Source organism: Eumetopias jubatus, unplaced genomic scaffold, assembly GCF_037043125.1.
Source record: "Eumetopias jubatus isolate StellerSeaLion01/CBP00866 unplaced genomic scaffold, mEumJub1_p1.0 scaffold_10, whole genome shotgun sequence".
Lineage (NCBI taxonomy): Eukaryota > Metazoa > Chordata > Mammalia > Carnivora > Otariidae > Eumetopias > Eumetopias jubatus.
In genome coordinates this window covers 10,287,752-10,311,890 of record NW_028274816.1, presented here as the reverse complement: position 1 = coordinate 10,311,890, position 24,139 = coordinate 10,287,752, and the positions used below count along the sequence as shown (strand labels likewise).

At 39.6% G+C, this 24,139-nt stretch overlaps 1 protein-coding gene across 3 annotated transcripts in view; it reads right to left on the bottom strand.

Annotated features, from left to right (window-relative positions):
* Positions 1 to 24,139, bottom strand: part of FTO (FTO alpha-ketoglutarate dependent dioxygenase) — a 372,292-nt gene that overhangs the window by 204,475 nt on the left and 143,678 nt on the right. For all 3 annotated transcript variants that reach the window (XM_028093842.2, XM_028093856.2, XM_028093848.2), the window contains exons 5-6: positions 8,228 to 8,307; positions 1,495 to 1,638 (exon numbers count right to left, since the gene is read on the bottom strand). In XM_028093842.2, coding sequence (XP_027949643.1) covers positions 1,495 to 1,638; positions 8,228 to 8,307 — 224 coding nt within the window. The remainder of the gene's footprint in view (positions 1 to 1,494; positions 1,639 to 8,227; positions 8,308 to 24,139) is intronic.

Below are 24,139 nucleotides of genomic sequence, written 5' to 3'. Positions count from 1 at the left end.
GTCTAACATACTACCAGATGAACAGATGCCTTAAGTTTATTACTTGTCATCTCCCTACACTAGAACGACTGTTTTACTTCCCAGTATATCTTAAAGTACACAGAAGATACCAGACACAAGATCAGTCATTACTTGTTGAAAGGACGAAAGAGAACGTTTTCATATCCTGAATTCTCCATCAATCCTTCCAATTCTAGCAAAGAGAAAGTCACAGGTTGGTGATAACCTTCAACAGTTCTCTAGCCCTTGGGAATCTCCTTTTCTCCTTTTAATGTTTTTTGTTTTAAGGTATAATTTACCCATGACAAAATTCACCCATTTGAAGTATAACATTCAATGACTGTTAGAAAATGCATGCAGTTGTATGCAAATCTCCCTTCTCCCAGAGATAATGGAGACTTGAGGCTCAGAGCCTCCTCCCAGCAAAAGCACCTGCTGGAAGGTGGTAACACTGCTCTGTTTTCACCGGCGAGATTTCTCTGGTTCCTTTTTCTTTTGCCTAGTGATACTGGCTTCTACTTTAAGTGGTAATACAAAGCCTCCTTTTCAAAGAAATGTATTTACATAAAAAATGAGCTGAGTTATGGGGCACCTGGGTGGCTCAGTCAGTTCAGCATCTGACTCTTGATTTTGGCTCAGGTCATGATCTCGGGGTCATGGGATCGAGCCCCAAGTCGGGCTCTGTGCTCAGCGGGAAGTCCACTTGGGATTCTCTCTCTCTCCCTCTCCCCGCTCTTTCTCTCTCTCTAAAATAATAAATAAATAAATCTTTTTAAACAAATGAGCGGAATTTTTAGAAGTCTTAAGTAGACCACAACATGGATGGTCCAAAGATAAAGAAACAGTGGAAAGGGTGTTACTGAGAGCAGGAAAGTTTGTGAAACCCTGGATGGCGGGATCCTGCTGGTCTGACTGCAGAACTGCACCTCATTTTGTAAATAACAAGCAAGGCACTGACACTTGCTCTTAGGGCCCACCCATGATCCCCCTGGTCTTTGAGGGAAGACTACTCTTCATGAGTCTTATGCTTCTGCATGTCTTGTGAGCAAGGCACTAACTTCCCTCCACCTCAGCCTCCTAGTGCAAGAATGTTTGGTAGCGGAAACAACCTTGTAAGATATAGTTTCTCCTCCAGAACAAAGGGCAGGGATGCTAACAGCCTTGGAGGATAAAGACGGTCTCTGGTTTGGAGCAAAGGTCAGGCATGCTCACTACCTACTATAAAAGATTCAGCTTCCCTTGGCTCAAGTTCCTCTCCTGTAACACAAGCCCTGCATGCGCCCACATTATGGGCCCACTTTGCATTGTCCTGCGGAGAGAGAGGCTTACAGAACTGGCACAAAAATGCGGATACTCTGGTTACTGCTGTCGTTGTAGGTAATTAAACTGTTCTTTGTCTCTCACTGAGGAATTTCAGGGCTCATACCCATATGAAACTACGGCAGATCAACTTGTTAGCTCGCAAGTAGCCTCCCAGTTCTTGAAAAGTCTCACCTCGTTGTGGATTTCTTCTCCTTGTTTCAGAACCGCAGGCTCGAAGGATTTCAAAGAAACATCACCATTGTCCACCTCATTACGGACATTCTGCAAAGCCAGCTGGCAGCGCTCTAAGATATAATCCAAGGTTCCAGTAGAGCACTGCAGAGACAGAACCAGCATTCAAGATTGTAAGCAAAATCCAAGTTTACCATACAATGCTTCCTGGGGATGTTCACACTTGTCCCTTTTCCATACATTCACCTGTTGCCCCCACAGCTCAGCCCATATTCAACTTAAGAATCACTATAGGGGCCTGCTCCCTGGGCTCTGGGCTTAGCCTCACTTGGGCCACTCTCCTTGCTGATTTTCTTTTATGATGTGGGCCTTATATCACTAAACCATAGGCTCCCTGAGGCTAAAACCATGTATGTACATGTATGTATATATACATGTATACACACACACACACCATTTTATTACATATATTTTTTCTACAGATACTGCAGTATCTAGAACCAAGTCTTAAATGTAAAAGAAAAGTAGTAAGTAGTTTTTGGATGAATAACTAATCAACCAAGAAGTCAAAGATACTGACTTTTGTTATAAGTGCCCTGAACTTAACAAAGGGAAAGAAAGGTAATCAAAATGATCGAATCAACAGCCCACAAAAGGGAATAGTAACGGCGGGAAAAAAAAAAGAAATTGAAGTTATAAACACAGGGCAAAGAACTCATTTTCCTTTTCTGCAAAAACAAGCAGCTGCAGTCCTTGGCAGAATAGGTTCTTCAAATAATGGAGAATATGTGGCTCATGCCCTCAAGGCATGTTCAAAGGCATAACTTAGTACCTTGGTATTGGCAAGGGCACAGGTAACTAGTTCATCCTTCTCTTTGTCTGTGGGAGCAAAACAGAGGTCAAATGGACAACTCCTCCTTTGAATGATATATGTCAGAAAAGAAAAGAATGCAGACGGAGTGTGCATCTATTGGTTTTGATGACAACATGATTTCCTAGAATGATAAAAAGCAAGCTATAAATACCCTTCCGACCCAATGAGGAAAATGTATCCCTAAAGTGTTTCTCTTTCGACATATATAATTTAAACAGATCCCTTAGAAATAACCTTGAAGGCTAATGCCCTGGTATAAAAATTCTTTCTATGGTTACTGCCATTTTACACAATGTGTCACGGATAAGCCTGGGAAAAACAAAGTTACGGTGCCAAATACAGAAGCCTGACTAATGCGTATTTTAATATGAAGATCTCAGAGTGCTGGGAGCACAAGAGCAGGCGACTCCAATTTGCTACAAAGGAAAAAACAGAAAGCAAAGCTGAATCACCACTCACTTTTATCCCGGAGCCACTCCTGCAACCTGTCTGTCTATAAACATGCTCTAGTCACACTTTTATTTTCCCAAGTATCGAGTGACCTATGTAAGAGGTTACTTATCACAATGCCATTTATTAAAAAGACTGGAAATAACCTAAATTTCCCATCAATAGGGGACTTGTTAAATAAACTACAGTGAAGCCATACTTACAGCCAAAAAAGGGGGGGGAGAGGGAGGGTACTTTTTTTTCTGGGTGTTCAGAGTTTTATCTGTTGTACAGAACCTATAATAAGGCCCGTTTTTTTGTTTGTTTTTGTTTTTTGGCAGGGACGGGTAACAACTTTATTGAGACATAATTCACATGTCATAAAAGTCACACCGTGAAAACATACAATTCATTAGTTTATAGTATATTCACAGAGTTATGCCACCATCACCAGAGTTAACTTTAGAACATTTTGGTCACCTCCCCAAAACAAATGGTACCCCTTAGCAGTCACCTGCTGCCCCCTTCCTGCCAACCTGCCCAGCTCCAGACAACCACCAGTCTATTTCCTGTGACCACAGGTCTGGCTATGCGGGACCGTTCCTAAAAATAAAATCATACGATAGGTGATCTTTTGTGACTGGCTTCTTTCCCTGAGCATGACAGTTCAAGGTTCATCCATGTTGTAGCACGTGTCAGTAACTCCTTCCCTTTTACTGCCAAATAATATTTGACTGTATGGATATACCACTTTCGCTTTTCCATTCATTATCTGGATTGCTCCCACTTTTTGCCTATTATGAGTCAAGTTGCTAAGAACATTCACATATGAGTTTTCATCTCTCTCCGGTAATGGAATGGCTGGCTCCTGAGGTAACTGTATTTAAAATTCTGAGGAAAGGTCAGCCCGTTCCCCAAAGCAGCTGAACCATTTTATATTCCCTCCAGCAGTGCAGGAGGGTTCTAATTTCTGCACATCTTCACCAGTACTTGTCACTGTGATTCTGACTGCAGCCATTCACACCCACATTCTAGTGGGTGTGAAGTGATAACTCAATATGGCTTTGCTTCGCATTTCCCTGATGACTAATGATGTTCAACATCTTTTCCTGTGTTTATTGGCCACTTGTGCATCTTCTTTGCAGACATGTCTATTCAGATCTTTTGTCTTTTAAAAAAATTGGATTATTTATCTTTTTAATTATTGGGTTGTAAGAGTTATTTATATACTCTAGACACAAGTACCTTGTGACATAAGTGATGGGAAAATACTTTCTCGCATTCTATAAGTTCTCTTTCCACTTTCTTGATGGAACCCTCTTGAAGCATAATAGGGTTGGGTGGGTTTTTTTTTTTAAGATGTATTTGTTTATTTTTTTTTAAAGATTTATTTATTTGAGAGAGAGACAGAGAACAGTGGGGAAGGGCAGAGAGAGTCTTAAGCAGACTCAGTGCTGAGCATGGAGCCCAAGGTGGGGCTCAATCTCACGACCCTGAGATTGCAACCTGAGCTGAAACCAAGAGTCAGATGCTTAACTGACTGTGCCACCCAGGTGCCCCTATTTATTGTAGAGAGAGGAGAGAGAGCATGGGGGGAGAGAGAGAGAGAGAGAATCTCCAGCAGACTCCATGCTGAGTGCAGAACCCGACATAGGGCTCAATCTCATGATCCTGAGATCATAACCTGAGCTGAAACCAAGAGTTGGACATTCAACCCAATGCACCACCCAGGCGCCCCTGAAGCATAACAGTTTCTCACTTTGGTGAAGTCCAACTTACCTATTTTTTCTTTGGTTATTTGTGCTTTTGGTGTCATATCGAAAAAAACCACTGCCTACTCCAAGGTATGAATTACATATTGGTAAGTTATCACCAAGGCTTACTAAAACAAAAGTGCAGAATGGTATGTAGAGTAGGCTACCATTTGTATAAAAAATGTTTTTAATTAAACACATATTTGCTTACATATGTATTAAGTATCACAGAAAGGATAACAAGAAGCTGATAACACTAGTTGCCTCTGGGGAGGAGGAACTGGTTGGCTTTAGGAGGAAGAGACTTTAAACTACTTATTCTTGGGTACTTCCTGAATTTTGAATCGTCTGAGTAACTACCTAGTCACAATATAATTATATATAAAATTCATAAAATTTAAATTAAAAAAAAAAGATATTCAGGAGAACAGATTTCTTCTTTTCCAACCAGAAGAAAAAAATCCAATAAAAGTCGAGAGCTGTCAGACATAATCTAGTCACATGTAACCGAAAAACTAAATGGATTTCTTCTCTGATTAACTAAAATGAAATTCAGAACATCACTTCCTTAAGACAATCTGTTTCTGACATATTTTGAATGGACAGAAAATAGCAAATCATTTTGTGTGGCACAGATAAGACATGCCATGTTAATTCTGTATGAAGGAGAGGACATTTATAAAATAAGTGAGGGCTACAACACTGCATGGATTTTTTCCATCTCTTCTCTTGAGGGAAATAATAATGTAACTTTCATATTAGAAAAAAAATCTTTTCCCTCTTTTATTACTGACAATACATGAAATAAAAATTTTTAAGATAAAATAATAATCCTGTCACCTTACCTTATTTTAATTATTTTTATTGCACATGATTCTTTGTTTGTCCCCACAGCTGTGATCAGAATGTATACATCAGTGTCTATTCTGTTTTTCTCTGTACGTAAGTACTCAAAGTAAGTATTTTCAATGGTTGCTCACTGAAGTGATACTAATTTAATAAACTAGTCATGTACTACAGAGGCACTAAAGTTCTGTCCAGCTCTTCACTACTCTTAGTCACTCTGAACATTTTTATATGTGTTGTGTGTATGCTTTCTTTGAAGCATTTCCTAGGCTTGATTCCCAAAAACAGTGTTATGAGATCAAAGATATTTTTATGGTACTTTAGACACATCCCCATATAGCTTTCCAAAAAGTATACCAATTAGAAAAACTTCCAGAAGTATATGAATGTACCTGTTTCACCATAACTTTACCAACACTGAACATTATCATTTTTGACTTTTCATAGAAATAAAAAGTGACCTTAAAATGGTGATGTTTCAAAAATTACTTTTTACTTTAAGGTGATTATTAAAGCCTGTATACATAAGATCACATAAAACAAAGTCAGCTAACTTTTTCTTAAAAGGCCAGATACTAAGTATTTTAGGCTTGCAGGCCTTAAGGTCTTGTTGCGACTCTGCAGCTTTGCCTTTGTAACTCCAAAGCAGCCATAAACCATATGGAATCAAATGAGTGTGGCTGTGTTTCTTAAAATTTTATTTATTAAAACAGCTGGCTAGCTCACGGGCCACAGTTTGCTGACCCTGATCTATAACATAGAAAGCAAGATCGTTATATCATTCACAGTGGAGGTGTCTAATTAGTAGCTTGAACTCAAGTACAGAGACTATATAAGACATAGATTTGAGATAATGTGTTTCTCCCAACAGCATCACTACACAAACCCGCTTCTTTATTTAAAAGTTAATTAATGCTCACAATGTTGCCTAAAACTTAGAGGACACAAATACAGCTGTGATTAAAGCAGAAAATGCTGACTCTCCGGATATTCTGAAAGTACCGCTACCCTCATAAAATTGGTCCACCTGGAAAAAAAGGAAATCAGGGCACAGGGGTACTGTTCAAACTGTACTCCGGAGGGCCCCTTTTGGCGGCTTCTGTGTAGGCATGTCCTACTGCAGGAGAGGGAGGAGGAGAGCTTTAGTCCCTTGTTTGCCTTTATCTGCCGGACTGCTCCACTGGGCAGCTCCAACTCAGCCTGTTCAAAACTGAATGAACTACTGTCTTCCCCCAATGTCTTCAACTGCTGTTTCTACTAATGGCAATGTCATCCCCAAATCACCCAGGCTTGAGAGTCAGCCAAGAGCCTGGCACAGCAAAAGCACCCAATAAAGAGTTCATTCGTTTGTCCACACACGCATTCCTCCTTCTATTCCTCCCTCTACTCAGTCAGTCCTTCCTTCCCGACTGCCTAACAGAACTTACTTTCAGGTCTCTCAGATAATTATCCATGTGTTCATTTGTTTGGGATCTGTCTCCCCAACTAAAATGGAAGTTCAACAAAGGGAGTGCTCATCACAGATGTCCTGGGGATGATGTTGATGGCTCTATCTCTCAAGCCCATCGTGCCACTGTACACGTGACAGGCACGCAAATATTCAGATGAGCGAATGGAAGAGAGCGGGGCAAGGGACATGAGGAGAAAGGGACGAAGGCATGTTTCATGGGCTGGAAGGCATCTTGATTTAATAGACACTCAGGCCCTCTCTGGCCCACAGCAACATGACCAGTCCACGAGGAAAGCCACTTAATTACCATACGACATGCCACTGCCTTACAGACTCAGTCTTGGGACTGAGAAGGGCTTGTGTTTGTGTTCCCCTGCCACTGTGTTGTATCCCTTCTGCCCAACTTCCCACCCTGGTCCCCCTGTGGCAAGATGGAAAGTCAATCTACAAAACAAAGCACAGATAACAAGCTTGGATACGAGGTCAACTTGTAGGCCTTCTCACGATTATTCGCCTGCTCTCTGGAACCTTCCTTAACTGATCACACAGTACCGCAGGGTGACTACTAGGAGTTTTTTGACCTCCTAAGTTTCCATTCTGAACTGGTCTAATCAGCCGACCAACAGCCACCGCAAGTGGTGGCAGAATTTAGCAATAAAATCTGGGTTATGAACTCAACTGGGCAGCTCAGAAATTACTGGGCACCACTGTAACTTTCTCCTTAATTTACATTCACATGCCCAGAAGCCTGACCCAAAAGTTAAGGGAAATGTAAATTCTCAACCATCGGAGTCTGGTCACAGCTAACACACGCACAAGCACACAAACTCTCCCTATTTCCTTTTTTTTTTTTTAAAGATTTTATTTATTTGACAGAGAGAGACATAGCGAGAGAGGAAACACAAGCAAGGGGAGGGGGAGAGGGAGAAGCAGGCTTCCCACTGAGCAGGGAGCCAGATGCAGGGCTCAATCCCATGATCCCTGGGATCATGACCTGAGCCGAAGGCAGACACTTAACGACTGAGCCACCCAGGTGCCCCCTCCCCATTTCCTTCTGGCCATCTCCTGTCCTTGACCTTGACAGATAAAAACCCCTTAGAAAATCTCTAGCTAGCAACACCTGCCAATAGTATTTTACCTTCTCCAAGAAACAGAACCCCAAAGAAGCAAAATATACTAATCCCATGCTGTGAACACACTTTTTAAAACTGTATCCCTCACAGCTCAAAGCTAAAAAAGCAAGTAAATAAAGGCTAATGTCAAGTTCGATGGAAGCAATTTTCCTATCAAATACTCTTCCAAAACTCTATGCAAAATTGCTCATTCAACCACTGCTGTCACATCCAATTAAGTTTGAATCACATTTTTATTTACACTTACCTCTGCCACTCGGTGGGTAGAACTAAACCGAGGTGGTAAACCAGCCAAAACACAGTGTTGGTGGGTGGCATTGAGATCATCTGTAGGAAAAATACCAAAAATTAAAAAAAATAAAACCACACACACACACACACACACACACACATATACATTTATTAGTCACTATAAACTATTCAACAAAAATACAAAGTAAACAGTAAATCCATCGTTCAAGGACAACAATAACCAGGGAATTAACACCTACTTTGTATTCTTTAAACCATTCTTTACAACTAGGATGACTTTTTATGTATATAAGTATACAGAGAGAGACATCAAAACCATGACACTTCCAAGAAAAAAAGGGGATGGTAATTATTCCAAGACAACAGGTGTTCAGGACTGTCTTTAGCAAACAGGATACATGGCTACCCTACTTATGTGTGGTCTTATGATGCCCACTCATCATTAAGTTTACTATTTATGAGCTTCTTTCTCTTTCTCATGATACATCAAATTCTACCCATGCCTTTAGATAATAAGCCAAAAATTTTTTATACTATTTGGGGTGGAAGAGCTTTCATCTGAAAATCTGCCTCTTTTTCTCCCCAAAGTATCAATTTTGCCCTAACAATTTTTCCAGGCAAAAAACCAACCAACTCAGCAGTTGCAAAGTTTTGGCACTCAGGACAGAATTCAAGCCTATGGATTCACAGCCCAAGAATGGAGTAGGTGGTGAATTCATCAGCTGAAGAATAAGCCTAAAACCACACACAGTGGAAGAAAAACCAAAGGCCAAGTTGTTGCATATTCTAAGAAATGATGCCACATGTCAGGCAAAATCTCTATCACCTCTGCTTAGGACATCACTTTCTCTATTACAAAGAAGAGAATGGAACAGTACTATTCCCCGGCACTGGGTGATTTCCTACATAAATAACAGAGGCTTCTTACCAAGATACCAACACTCATAATGATTTAAACTAAAAGGCAAAACCACCACACCCCTTACAGGGCAGCAAAATTAACTTCTAAACAAAATAATGGAAATGCAAAATGTCAACTGAAGGTCTCCTGCTTCTGGACATTCCGGAGTACCAGTGACAAGGTTTGCCCTCCTACCTTAAACAACTATAAAAATGGACCAAAAAATAGGAAACAAACATTTCTGACACTGGAAAAGAGAGCAAGATACAATCCCAAAGACAGAAAAACAAAACAGGGGAGGCCTGAAATTGCCCTAGCTTACAACCTGGAACAGTGTCAAGGCCAGAGTAGAGGGGGGTGGGAGGGAGTCAGACAGAACCCAGAGTTTTCAGTTTTCCTTCTTGCGGAATTATGAAGACAGAGACTGGAGTTTAGGAAAGCCAGGCAACAAGGATTGTAAGAGAATACTGGAATAAGAGAACCCGTACCAAGAGAAAACAAGCAGACATCTGTAGAAGGGTTCCTTCCAAGTCTATGGCTGAGCACTAACCTGTGCAGGTGGGAATGAAAACTTCCCAAGGGCAGGAAAAGAAGCACCAGCAAATAGGCTGAACAAATCTCAGAGCTCACACAGGGCTGGGGATATTTTGTGTTCTCAGCAGTCAGAATGGCTCCTACTACATGAGATAATGGATAGAGTCCTTGGAAAAGCATCATCTTAGTAGTAGAGCTAAACTAGTTCTACATCAAAGGCTGCCCTAGATCCACTTAATAGCTTAAAAGCAAGCCTCAAAAGTACCAAGTTATTCCAAATAGTTTAACTAGTCATTAGAGCAAAGTCCGACACTATTCAAAAGAATTTAACACAATCAGATACCCAATAAAATTCACAATATCCAGCATCCACTTGAGAAGTGACAGAGAAGAGGGGTGCCTGGCTGGGTCAGTTGGCAGAGCTTATAACTCTTGATCTCAGGGTTATAAGCTTGAGCTCCATGTTGGGTATAGAGATCACTTAAAAATGAAATCTCATAGCGGCACCTGGGTGGTTCAGTCAGTTAAGCGTCCAACTCTTAGTTTCGGCCAGGTCACGATCGTGGGATCAAGCCCCACGTCAGGCTCCATACTCAGTGGGGAGACCACTTCTCTCCCTTTCCTTCTGACCCTCCCCCTGCTCGTGCTCTCTCTCTCTCTCTCCCCCTCCCTCTCAAAAATAAATCTTTTAAAAAAGTAAAATCTGGGGCACCTGGGAGACTTAGTCGGTTAAATGTCTGCCTTCAGCTCAGGTCATGATCCCAGGGTCCTGGGATCGAGGACTACGTCGGGCTCCCTGCCCAGCGGGGAGCCTGCTTCTCCCTCTCCTCCCCACTTGTGCTCTCTACCATTCTCTCTGTTGCTCTCTCAAATAAATAAGACCTTTAAATAAAAAATAAAATCTTATAAAAAACATAATGGAGAAATGAAAGATATATATGACATATATGATATATGATACATATATATAAGATGTATACATATCTTTCTTTCACATATACATCTTTTATACATATAAATAAAGGAAGCTTCTAAAGATGAAAAATGTATCTGAAATTTAAAAAATCACACTGAATGAGATTAATAGCACTTTAGACACTGCAGAAAAATCAGTGAACTAGAATACATAGAAATAGAAACTACCCAAAAATGAAGCACACAGAGAAATAAAGACTACAGATAAATCAAAGGGCATCAATGACCTATTAGATACTACTGATCAGTGTAACATAAATATAATTTGATTCCCAGAAGAAAAAGAATGACACAGGTGGGCACCCGGGTGGCTCAGTCAGTTAAGCATCTAACTCTTGGTTTTAGCTCAGGTCATGATCTCATGGTTCGTGGGATCAGCCCTGAGTCAGTCTCTGTGCTCAGTGTGGAGTCTGCTTCGGATTCTCTCTCTCCTCTTCCTTTGCCCATCCCCCGCTCCCCCATGCATGTGCACTCTCTCTCAAATAAATAAATAAATCTTTAAAAATAAAAATGAGGGAGATTGACAGAAAATAAATATCTGAAGAAATGATGTCCAAAGAGAAAAATCGGAACAAAGAACAAGGGCAACAAATAGCAAACATTAACATATAAGGTAGCTATTAAACCAATTATATCAATAATCACTTTTAATGTCAGAGGAGTGAATACACCAATTAAAAGACAGAGATTGTCAGAGTGGATGAAAAAACAAAACGCAACTAAAAAAAAAAAACCACAACTATATGTTGTCTACAAGAAATTCACTACTATAAAGTCACATATAAATTAAAAATAAAGGTGTGGAGAAAGATATTCTGTGCTAACACTAATCAAAACAAAGCTGGAGTACCTATATGAATTTCAGACAGAGTGGACTTCAAAACAAGGAAATTACCAAGGATAAAAAGGAGAGTACGTAATGATAAAAAGTCAATCCTCTATGAAGATATCACAATCCTTAATGTGTATGTACCTTATAAGAGAGTCAAATCACATGAAGCAAAATCTAACAGAACAGCAAGGAGAAGTAGACAAATCCACTATTATAGTTGGAGACTTCAACATCTCCTATCAGAAACGGACAGATCCATTAGGCAGAGAATGAATAAGGACACAGTTGAACTCAAGAATACCATCAATCAACTGGAAATAACTGAAATCTACAGACTACTTCATACAACAAGAGCTGAATACACATTCTTCTCAAGCTCATATGGAACACTCACCAAGACAGACCATATTCTGGGACCAAAAAAAATGTCAAAGAATAGAAATCATACAATGTCTGCTCTCAGACCATACAGGAAATAAACTAGAAATCAGTAACAGAAAGACAGCTAGAATATCTCAAAATACTTAAGAGACTAAACAACTTCTAAATACCATGGTGAAAGAAGAAATATCAAGAGAAATTTTAAAGTATTTTTAACTAAATGAAAATGAAAATACAACATCAAAATTTGTGAGATGCAGCCAAAAAGCACTTTGAAGAGTAAAAATTAACACACTACATATATTACAAAGGAAAGATCTAAACTCCACAATATAAGCTTCAACCTTACAAAATTAGAAAGAGGAGAGCAAATTAAATCTAAAAGAGAAAGAAAAAAAATAATAATTAGAACAGAAATCAATGAAATGAAAAACAGAAAATCAACAGAGAAAGTCAATAAAACAAAGCTGGTTCTCTGAAAAGACCAATAAAATCAATAAGCGCCTATCTAGGCTAAGAAAAAAAATAGGAAAAACACAAATTACTAATACCAGAAATAAAAAAAACTCACTAAGTATAGCTGGCTCTACACTCCTGATTTACATACTCTTTTGTATTATGTTATACTTCAATAAAAATAAAGTTTAATGTAAAAAAAAAAAGGGAACATCACTACAGATCCTATGGATATTAAAAGGCAAATAAAGTAAAACTTTCAACAGCTCTATGCCTACAAATTTGTAGGCAAGACATAATGTAGATGAAATGGACCAATTCTTGGGGCACCTGCGTGGCTCAGTTGGTTAAGCATCTGCCTTCAGTTCAGGTCATGAGATCCCAGGGTCCTGGGATAGAGCCCCGCATTTGGGCTCCCCGCTTAGCAGGGAGTCTGCTTCTCCCTCTGCCCCTCCCCACTGCTCATGCTCTCTCTCACTCTCTCAAATAAATAAATAAAATTTTAAAAAAAGAAAGAAAAAACGGACCAATTCTTTGCTCAATCTGTCAACAGATAATCTAAATAGGCCTATGTGTACTGAAGAAATTGAATCAAAATTAACTACCTTCGCAAACAGAAAGCAACAGGCCCAGATGGGTTCACTGGTGAATTCTTTTTGTTTTTTAATTATGTTCAATTAGCCAACATATAATACCAACCATTTAAGGAGGAAATTATACCCATTCTTTAAAAACTCTTCCAGAAGAAAAAAGTGGAAGGAAGACTTCCTAATTCACTCTATGAGACCAGCAATACCCTAATAGAAAAACCAGACAAATGTATTACAAGAAAAGAAAACTACAAATTAATATCTCTTAAGAACATGAATGCCAAAATACTCAACAAAATATTAGAAATAGAAACCAACAATATATATTTTATATACTTTTTTATACGTCTTAGAGACTTATATGCAACAAACAAGTGAAACTTATCCAGGTATGCAAGGCTGGCTCAATATTTGAAAATGAATTAATATAATCCATCACATCAATAGGATAAAGAAGAAAAAGCACATGATCATATCAATAGATGCAGAAAAAAAAATCTGACAAAATCCAACACAAATCCATAATGAAAACTCTCAGTAAGCTAGGACTAGAGAGTAACTTATTCAACGTTATAAGGACCATCTACAAAAAACCTACAGCTAACATCACACTTAAACTTGATTTCTCACTAAGATTGGGAACAGGGCAAGAATGTCTCTTCTTACCAGTCCTTTTCAATAGCACACTAGAAGTGCCAGCTAATACAATGAGACAAAAAAAGAAAATGAAAGGTATACAGACTGAGGAGGAAGAGATAAACTGTCCTTCTTCATAGATGATGTGTCTGTCTCTGTAGAAAATCCAAAAGAATCAACAAAAAAAAACCCTCCTAGAATTAATAAGCAATTTCAGCATAGCTGCAGGATATAAGGTTAATATACAAAAGTCAATCACTTTCCTAATGAATAAGTGGAACTGCAAAGTAAAAACATATGTACAAGGATCTACATAAAGAAAACCAAAGGGGCATGTGGGTGGTTCAGTCAGTTAAGCATCCAACTCTTGATTTCGGATCAGGTTAGGATCTCAGGGTTGTGAGACAGAACTCTGTGTCAGGCTCCATGCTGGGGCATGGATCCTACTTAAGATTCTCTCTATCCCTCTGCCTCCGCCCCTCCCTGTCTTCCCTCCCTCTATTAAAAAAAAAAAAAAAGAAAAGAAAAGAAAACCAAAAAACCCTGATGGACAAATCAAAGAACTAAATGAATGGAGAGATATTGCATGTTCATGGACAGAAAGACTCAATATTGTCAAGATGTCTGTTCTTCCCAACTTGATCTATAGATTCAATGCAATCCCAATCAAAATCCCAAGTTATTTTGGGGATACTGACAAACTGATTCTACAGTTTATACAGACAGACAAAAGACGCAAAATAGCCAACACAATATTGAAGAAGAACAATGTTGGAAGATTGATTTACCCAACTTCAAGAATTACCATAAAACTACAGTAATCAAGATAATGTTTTATTGGCAAAAGAACAGGCAAATAGATCAACGGACAGAAAAAAAAGAGAATCCAGAAAAAGAGCCACATAAATACAGTCAACTGATCTTTGACAAAGGAGCAAAGGCAATACAGTGGAGCAAAGATACTCTCTTCAACAAATGGTGCTCGAACAACAGGACATCCACATGCAAAAAAAAAAAAAAATTGAATCTAGACACAAATTTTACACTTTTCACAAAAATTAACTCAAAATGGATCATAGATCTAAATATAAAATGCATAAAACTCCTAGAAAATAACGTAAGAGGGAATCTAGATGACTTTGGGCATGGTGATGACTCTTTGGTTACAACACCAAAGGCACAACCCAGGAAAAAAATAATTGGTAAACTGCACTTCAGAAAAATTAAAAACTGTTCTATGAAAGACACTGTCATGAGAATAAGAAGACAAGCTGCAAACTGGGACAAAATATTTGCAAAAGACATGTTCAGTAAAGGACTGTAATTCAAAATACAAAGAACTCTTAAAACTCAACAACAAGAAAACAAACAACTTTACTGAAGAAATGGGCAGACGACCTGAACAGACACCTCACCAATATACAGATTGCAAATAAGCATATGAAAAGATGCTCATTATCATTTGTCATGGAAGTGCAAATTAAAACATGATACTACTACCCACCTATTAGAATGGCCAAAATCCACTAATAACTGATAACACCAAATGCTGACAAAAATAATGGAATAAGAGAACATGCATTCACTGCCAGTGGGAATGCACAATGATACAGCTGTTTTGGAACCCCATTTGGTTTGGTGATTTCTTACAAAACTAAACATACTCTCATGGTAGGATTCAGCAATTGCCCTCCTTGATATTCACCCAAATGAGTTGAAAACTATGTCCACACAAAAAGCTGTGAACAGATGTTTATAGCAGCTTTATCAACAACTACCGAAACTTGGAAGCAACCAAAACGGTGGATAGATAAACTGTGGCCCATTCAGACAACAGAATAATATTCCGCACTAAACGGAAATGAGCTATCAAGTCACAAAAAGAAATGAGGAAACTTAAATACATATTAATAAGTGAAGGAAGCCAGTCGGAAAAGGCTATGTACTGTAAGATATCAATTATACAACATTCTGGAAAAGACAAAACTACAGAAAAAATAAAAAGTTGCCAGGAGTTGGGTGTGGGGCAGGGCACGAATAGGAGGATTACAGAGGATTTTTAGGGCAGTAAAACTATCCTGTATGATACTATAATGGCAGATACAGGTCATAATACATTTTTTAAATCTATAAAACATATCTATAAAATATACAACACCAAGAGTAAACTCTAATGTAAAATATGGATTTGGTGATAATGATGTGTCGATGTAGGTTAATCAATTATAACAAACGTACCACATCAGTGCAGGATGTAGACAGTGGGAAAGGCTGTACATGCATGGAAACAGAGGTACAGGGTCACTCTCTGTACTTTCTGCTCAGCTTTGCTAGGAACCGTTTTAAACTGCTCTAAAAAATAAACTATTTCTTTTTTTAATTATCAATTGAAAAGTCTTTGGAAAATTCTTTAAGACTCCACAGCTCACACTCTTGAGACCAATATACAGGTATATAACTATACAGTTACTCTCCCAAAAGAAAACGCTTATTTGCATCACTTGATTTAATATTTGGATGAGCAACTACTCTGGGTCAAGCACTATGAACAAAACAGAGCCCGTGCTCTCATGGAGATTATATTATGATGGGGGAGATACAGAGTAAGTAAAGAAACAAGAAATTCAGATATGAGTTGCTATGGAAAAGCAAAGGATAATTTAAGAAGAGTAAGAGTCAGTGGGGGTGTGCGGGAATGACGCACTACTCTATACGGAACCATCGCTGGGGAGAGTTAAGTTGGCCGGAGATCTGAATAATGAGGATCCAGGCAATGGCAATGTCTGGAATAAGAGGATTCCAAGGGGAAGTAAGAGCTGGGGCCGAGGCCCTGAGGTGGGAACAAGCTGGTTGTACTTGAGACTATAGCTTGGTGCTCAAGGTGGAGAGGGGAAGTTGAACAGATGAAGGAGGCCTCCGTTGGTCATGGTCAGAATTTGGGGTTTAAGTCTAGATACAATGGGAAACCATTAGAAAATTTTAAGCAGGGAAAAAAATGTGATCCAAGTCTGAGGAGACCACTCTGGCAGCTTTCTGGAAAAGAGAGAGGACTGAGAAGGGCAGGCTTTGAAGCAGGAAGACCAGCACGGAAGCTGCTGCCATAATCCATGCAGGCTGATGTGACTTGGACCACAGGGACAGAGGGGAAGATGGTGAGCAGTGATCAGATTCAGAATGTTTTAGAGAAAAACAGTAAGACCTGCTAATAGACTAGATAAGTGAAGCACGGGAGAAAGAGAACATAAGAGCAATTTGGGGGGTTTTCACAGGAAAAACTGATGGAAGATGATTAAGTCACAAAACAATAGGTTGTTGTATAAACAGTATTAAAAAATGCAGTGAAAGGTGAGGATGGAGACAACAGTGGCAAACATGGAGTTTTAAATGCAAAGAAAAGGACAAGGAAGAAATGGAGGATCAAAGCCGATCCAACTTCGGGGGACAGGCTCAGAAGCGTGGCTTCAAGTCTGATGAAGAAGGCTGAATGACAAGTCTCCCTCTCACAGTGTGTCCCCCTCTGAGGCCTCTGTTTAAGGACACACCTGAGAATTTCTGGTTAACCTGACCTACTTCACCTAAAGGGAGTTTCAGAATCAAAAGAACAAAACAAAACAAAAAGCAGAGGTTGGAGAAGTTTCCCTAGGACAGATTCCCATAAAGGGTTGAAATCAATTTCTAAGAAATACATAAATGCCCTCCTCATCTACCCAAATAAAAGTCTTACTGCTCCTACGCTATTAATACTAGGATCCACGGACATAATAAAGAAAGAGAAAGCATCTTTTAAAAAAAAAGATTTTATTAATTTGAGAGAAAGAGAGCACCAGCGGGGGGGAGGAGCAGGGGGAGAGGGAGAAGCAGGCTCCCCGATGAGCAGGGAGCCCGATGTGGGGCTCCATCCCAGGACCCCGGGACCATGACCTGAGCTGAAGGCAGACGCTTAACTGACTGAGCCACCCAGGCGCCCCAGAGAGAAAATATCTTAATGAACACTGGTCTTGTTCCACTGAGGGGCAACTAGCCTGATGCAGCCGAGTGGCAAACACAACATGGAAGTTAAGACACTGAGGCCTGTACCTTTATTCAAATCCTTGGCCACCTCCTAATCAAACAACTCTTGAAATTGCTCCCAATTGTCTCTAATCCTTTATGGCTTCTAGAAAGAACCTTGTAATTTTCACTCACGAGCTTCTAATTTATCTAAAACTCTAAGTCTGTACAAGTGGCTCCGGCTTCATGGTATGTACATCTTAAAAGATAAGCTAAAGACATTTCCAGCTTCACAAAAGACGCCTCCTCATCACTTCTAGGAAGAAAACATGAAAGAATGTCTATCTGCCAGAGCCATTTCAGAATATAGCTAAAAACGGACTGATTCTATATTCAACTGGAATCTGAGTTTGTAGAATTTATTCAACAAAACAAATAGAAAAGAAGCTCTCACTCTTTGCTGGCTAAATGCTGCGTGCTCTGTCGGTGGATGAAAAGAGCTCTGGACATCCACTGTAGCATGAAATCTCATCTCATATATAAAAGACCACAGATGCAAAGGCATAATTTCCGCTAGGGTGACCAATTCACGCCCACGAGTCTCCTGACACCCCACTTGCTGAGATCCCCTCCCGCACGGACCAACCAGGACAGTTGGTCACCCCAAATTTAACCCAGCCCGTTACTTCCTTGGTTTTGTTGTCCAGTGTGTTACCTGGGCTATTTCATCCCAAATTTCTTAAAGTAACAATCAAGAGCTTTGCTAAAGGCACACTTCTGAGCTAAATAGGCCCAATACTGAAATCCAATCTTCCCGGCTTCACGCAGTCACTGAAGCTTTTCATTCTTACTCACCTGTCTATTCTCATCGCTCAATCTTAATATTTATGACCTTATTTTTCCTAGACATGGGGACATCCATGACTGAGAACATATTCAGAATTTAATAGCCAACAAAAGGGGGGAAGGGAAGCTTCCCAGCAAGATGTTGGTACAGACTCAGGCCTCTCAACCTGCCCCATTCCCAGCTTCCCCAGGGACACGGTCAGGGGACTATTCAATTAGGTCACAACTTTTGTCAGCACTAAATATTAGAGAAAGGTGCTTAATATGCCAGAAATTGCAAGGGGTGGTTCTGGATACGGTTAGGTGGGATGAGATTAAAGAAGGGGCAAAGCGGGCTGCCTCCTGAGTGTCTACGCTGACACAGCAGCTTCCTGGTAAGTACAGCAAGCCTACCCCGGGAGCAGCACTCTCCCTTGAACTCAAAAGAAGAATGGGAGGGTACGACCGGCTACAGGGCACCCACAGGGCAGACCTCCTGGCTCCGCGGGTTGGCCTTAAATGCAGGCAACCTGTGGTACTCAGAGACCCCAGAACGTGTTGCTGGTATAAGCTGCCACTTTGAGAAGAAGCCTGGCATCGCTGAGGTGAGAAACCGGAGCAAGCAGGTATGCCGAGGATGGTCAAAAGCGGTCATGGTTTGCCCATACAGCAAGCATCAACGTCACACAAGACACTCCAGTTCATGAAATCTCTTACCTGGCCATGGAAGGACAGATACATTTTCATCCTTCCTCCTTTCGACTGAAGGATTTGGCCAGGAACGTATGCCAAGTTTTCAAAAGAAACAATCTCAACACCAATGTGCCTATAAACCAGTACTCCTCCTCCTTCTATAAGGAGATACGGAGAGTGACAAATCCCCAGACTCATGTGAAACACTGCAGTTCAAAGGAAAGGAACCGCTTTGAAACTATCTCTGCTCAAAAGGTTTTACTGAAAGTGAGAAGACAAATTTTTGGGGGGCGCCTGGGTGGCTCAGTCAGTTAAGCGGCTGCCTTCAGCTCAGGTCATGATGCTGGGGTCCTGGGATCGAGCCCCACGTCCGACTCCCTGCTCAGCAGAGAGCCTGCTTCTCCCTTTCCCTCTGCCTGCCACTCTGCCTACTTGTGCTCTCTGTCTATCTCTCTGTCAAATAAATAAATAAAATCTTTAAAAAATAAAATTAAATTAAAAATTTTTTAAAAGACTAATTTTTTATAAAATGCTCAGTATTTTAACAAGACACTTGATTTAAGAAGGTACTGCATCTGAAAATGGAGCAAGGAGACATGAAGATGGAACAGTCTGCGATCAGGAAAGACTGCCTGGAGCTGATTTTTTTTAATAGTGTCACTTCATTGAAAATGATGGAAGACAGAGCGGACAACAGAACACAGCCTACAAAAAACTCAAATTGTTGAAGTGGATGATGGAACTCAAAACATTCTCCTAGAACTTGGAGGGAAAATGAAAATTAGTGACAGAAGAAATAAGAAATGAGGGACAGATTCTGGAAACCAAAATATATATACAGGAAGAACCCTAGAAAGAAAACAGAAAAAGGACATACGAAAGAACCCAAAGAACTAACAGAAGAGTATTTCCCAAAGTTGTGAAAGGAATCTGTACTACAAAATGAGGTTTGAAGCACATAAACATATTCTGTTCAAGTATTAAATACAAAATATGACAAATGTTCAAAGAAAAAACATAATTTACTGCAATAGAATAAAAATGATGACCTCAGACATCTAACATCAAATATCAGAGCTCAAGGGGACAATATTTAGAGTTTTTAGGTAGGAAGCTTGTTATGCAAGAATCCTATAGCTATTTAAGGAGGTAGCAGCATGTGAAGGTATAGAAAGTCACTCTCAGATAATATAAAAACTCGGAACAAATAATACATTATATGTTAAAAAAAAAAAAGAAGAAGAAGAAGATAGCAGGAGGGGAAGAATGAAGGGGGGGAAATCGGAGGGGGAGACGAACCATGAGAGACGATGGACTCGAAAAACAAACTGGGGGTTCTGGAGGGGAGGGAGGTGGGAGAATGGGTTAGCCCGGTGATGGGCATTAAAGAGGGCACTTTCTGCATGGAGCACTGGGTGTTATACACAAATAATGAATCATGGAACACTACATCAAAAACTAATGATGTAATGTATGGTGATTAACACAACATAATAATAAAAAATATATATATAAAAACTCGGGACAATATAAGCTACCACCATTCCCTTGCCATTAGCCTTCATGAAAAACTTGTTAGAGCCTATGCTTTCTTTAAATAATTAAAACCAAATATAAGAAGAAAACACAGCAGTAAGCTCCTCGACACAGGTCTTAGCAATGACTTTTTAAATATGACACCAAAAGCAAAAGCAATGACAGCGAAAGTAAACAAGTACGACTACATCAAACTAAAAAGCTCTGCACAGGGGCACCTGGGTGGCTCAGTCAGTTCAGCATCTGATTCTTGATTTTGGCTCAGGTCATGATCTCAGAGTCGGGAGACTGAGCCCCACCCACTTCAAGCTCCATGCTCAGCGCAGAGTCTGCTTGAGACCCTCTCTCTCCCTCTCTCTCTCTCCCTCTGCCGCCATTCTCTCTTTCAAATACATACATTCACAAATAAATAGCACTGCACAGCAAAGGAAACCATCATCAAAATGAGAAGGCAACCTACGGAATGGGAGAAAATATTTGCAAATCATATATCTGATAAGAGGTTAATATCCAAAATACATTAAGAACTCATACAACTCAGAGGCAAAAAACAAGCAATCCAATTAAAAATAGGCAGAAGACTTGAATAGACATTTTTCCTTTTTCTTTTTAAGATTTTACTTATTTATTTGAGAGAGAGAATGAGAGATAGAGAGCACGAGAGGGAAGAGGGTCTGAGGGAGAAGCAGACTCCCCGCTGAGCAGGGAGCCCGATGCGGGACTCGATCCCGGGACTCCAGGATCACGACCTGAGCGGAAGGCAGTCGCTTAACCAACTGAGCCACCCAGGCGCCCAGAATAGACAATTTTCTAAAGATACATGAAAAGATGCTCAAAATCACTAATCTTTAGGAAAATGCTAATGAAAATCACAATGAAATACCACCACACCTGTCAGAATGGCTATTAGCAAAAAAAAATAAATAAATAAATAAAATAACAATGTTGGCAAGGTTGTGGAAAAAAAACTTTTGCACTGTTCATAGCAATGTAAATTAGTACAGCCACTATGGAAAACAGTGTGGAGGTTCCTCAAAAAATTAAAAATAGATTTACTCTATGATCCAGCAATTCCACCTCTTGGTATTTACCCAAAGAAAATGGGAACACTTATTCAAAAAGACATACACATCTCCATATTCCCTGCAGCATTATTTAAAACAGCCAAGATATGGAAACAATCTAACTGTCCACTGATGGATGAATGGATAAAGAAATTATGGCATATAGATACAATGGAACACTAGCCATAAAAAAGTATGAAATGTTGCCATTTACGTCAACATGGATGGACCTTGAGGGCATTATGCTAAGTGAAATATGTCAGCAGAGAGATACAAATCCTATACGATCTCATTTATATGTGGCATCTAAAACAAAAACAAAAACCAACAAAAAATAAGCTCAAAGACACAAAGAACAGACTGGTGACTGCCTGAGATGGGGTACGAGGAGTGGGGCAAATGGGTTAAGCGGGTCAAGAGGTACAGTTTTCTGGTTATAAAATAAAAAGTCATGGGGATGTAATGTAATGAAAAATTGCTGAGAAAGTAAATCTTAAAATTTCCTATCACAAATAAATACGTACTTCTGGTAACTACTGTTGACCCTGAAAATAAAACAGCCAGTTACTTTACCAACAAAATGGGTTGACTCAAGAATGGCAGGGGAACCGCAAGTTGGGACACATGAACCATGGCGAAACCACAGACAAGTTTCAGAGAACAAAGAAGAGGAACACTACTTTATAGAGGAAGAGGAGGAGGTGGGAGGGGCTGTTTGAACAAAAGTCCGCCGGAAGAAAGCGAGAGTTCAGGGTGGTGACGATTTCTCATCGGTGAGTTGTGGCAGTTTCTCATTGGTTGGGCTGTGGTGGGGCAAGGGGAGAATCCTCCTCCCTGTTGCTGCGGCAGTAAAGTAGCACCTTCCTATAGGCATCTGACTTGAGGATGAGTTAGTAGGGCATGAGAGCTCCCCTTTCTGCCCTCCCAACTCTATTATAAATGAGGTTTCCTGTATTCGGGTTCACATTATATAAGGCGATGGATGTCAACTAGACTTACTGTGGAGATCATTTCACAATGGATACAAATGTCAGATCATTATGTTGTACGCCTGAAACTAATATAATGTTATGTGTCAATTATACCTCAATTTAAAAAATAAATTTTTAAAAGAAAAAAAACCCCACATTATAAAAATTACCAGTGAGCATAAAAGTAGTTAAATAATTTCAAACATGGTTATTTAATGCAAGTATAAAAAATCATCATCATTGGAGCATCTGGGTGGCTCAGTCGGTTAAGCGTCTGCCTTCGGCTCAGGTCAGGATCCCAGGGTCCTGGGATTGAGTGCTGCGTCGGGCTCCTTGCTCAGCAGGGAGCCTGCTTCTCCCTCTGCCTGCTGCACCCCTGCTTGTACTCTCATTCTCTCTCTCTCTCTGGCAAATAAAATAAATAAACTCTTTAAATAAATAAATAAATAAATAATAAAAATGTAATTTAAAACAGCAGCATGTTATTTTTTTCTCCCTGAAGTGGCAAAATACTTTGCAATCGTAATGCCAAGTATTATCAAGGGTGAGGAAAAGAAGGCGGGTGGTAGTAACTGATAGCCACATTTCATACACCGTGGTGCGAATGTACATTGAAAACAATCTTGTGACAGTCTGACAATATAATATGTATAGTTTTAAAATAGCTATACCCTCCTCTCACCTAAGCATTCCACTTCTAGTAATTTTTCCTAAAGAAATGATTAAGCTGCAAAGATACATGCACAAGGATGTTCACCGGAGCAGTATGCATGATTATCAAAACACTGGAAATGCGTCAAACCACCAAAAGTACGGGAGTACCATTTAAGCCATTTTTAAAAATCACATTTCAAGGAATATTTAACAAGGAAAAATGCTCAAGATATGTGAGTACTGGAAAAAAAGGTATTAAATATTATATCTACTATGATATTTTCTTAAAAGAAAAAAATTCCCATATATTTCCAAGTATATAAAGAAACACTAGATGGAATTAAACCAAATAGTTGTGAAGAATGTTATCCCTGCAAGGTGATAATACGATGTATTTGTACTTACACTTTCCTATTGTTTGTAAATTCTTTAAAGCGAACACGTACTATATTGCATCAATTCCAAGCTACACATTTTTTCTTCCTATTTAGTATCTCTGAGATTGGACTACATCTTCAGATCAATGGTATCTTTGACTGAATGGCATATATTACTACTTTTATACGTAGCAATAAAAAATAAAACAGTAAGTATCATTATTTTGGAAAGATCCAAAGGATAATGTTCAATGAGGTGAGCCTCAGAAAAGAAGCATTCATTCCCCAAATGAAAACAATGGCACATAACCATCAGTGAAGGCGGTATGAGCTTTGGATGGTTCTGCAAACCTTCCCCGGAATACAGTATTCCATGCGAGTAAAAACTCTCCTAAAAAACAAGTACAAAAGGGAAGGGGGCCTCAGGATACACGACTTTCCCCATCTTGTTTCTAAATTAACTTTCATGGAATGCTTAGTTTGTTGTTGGGT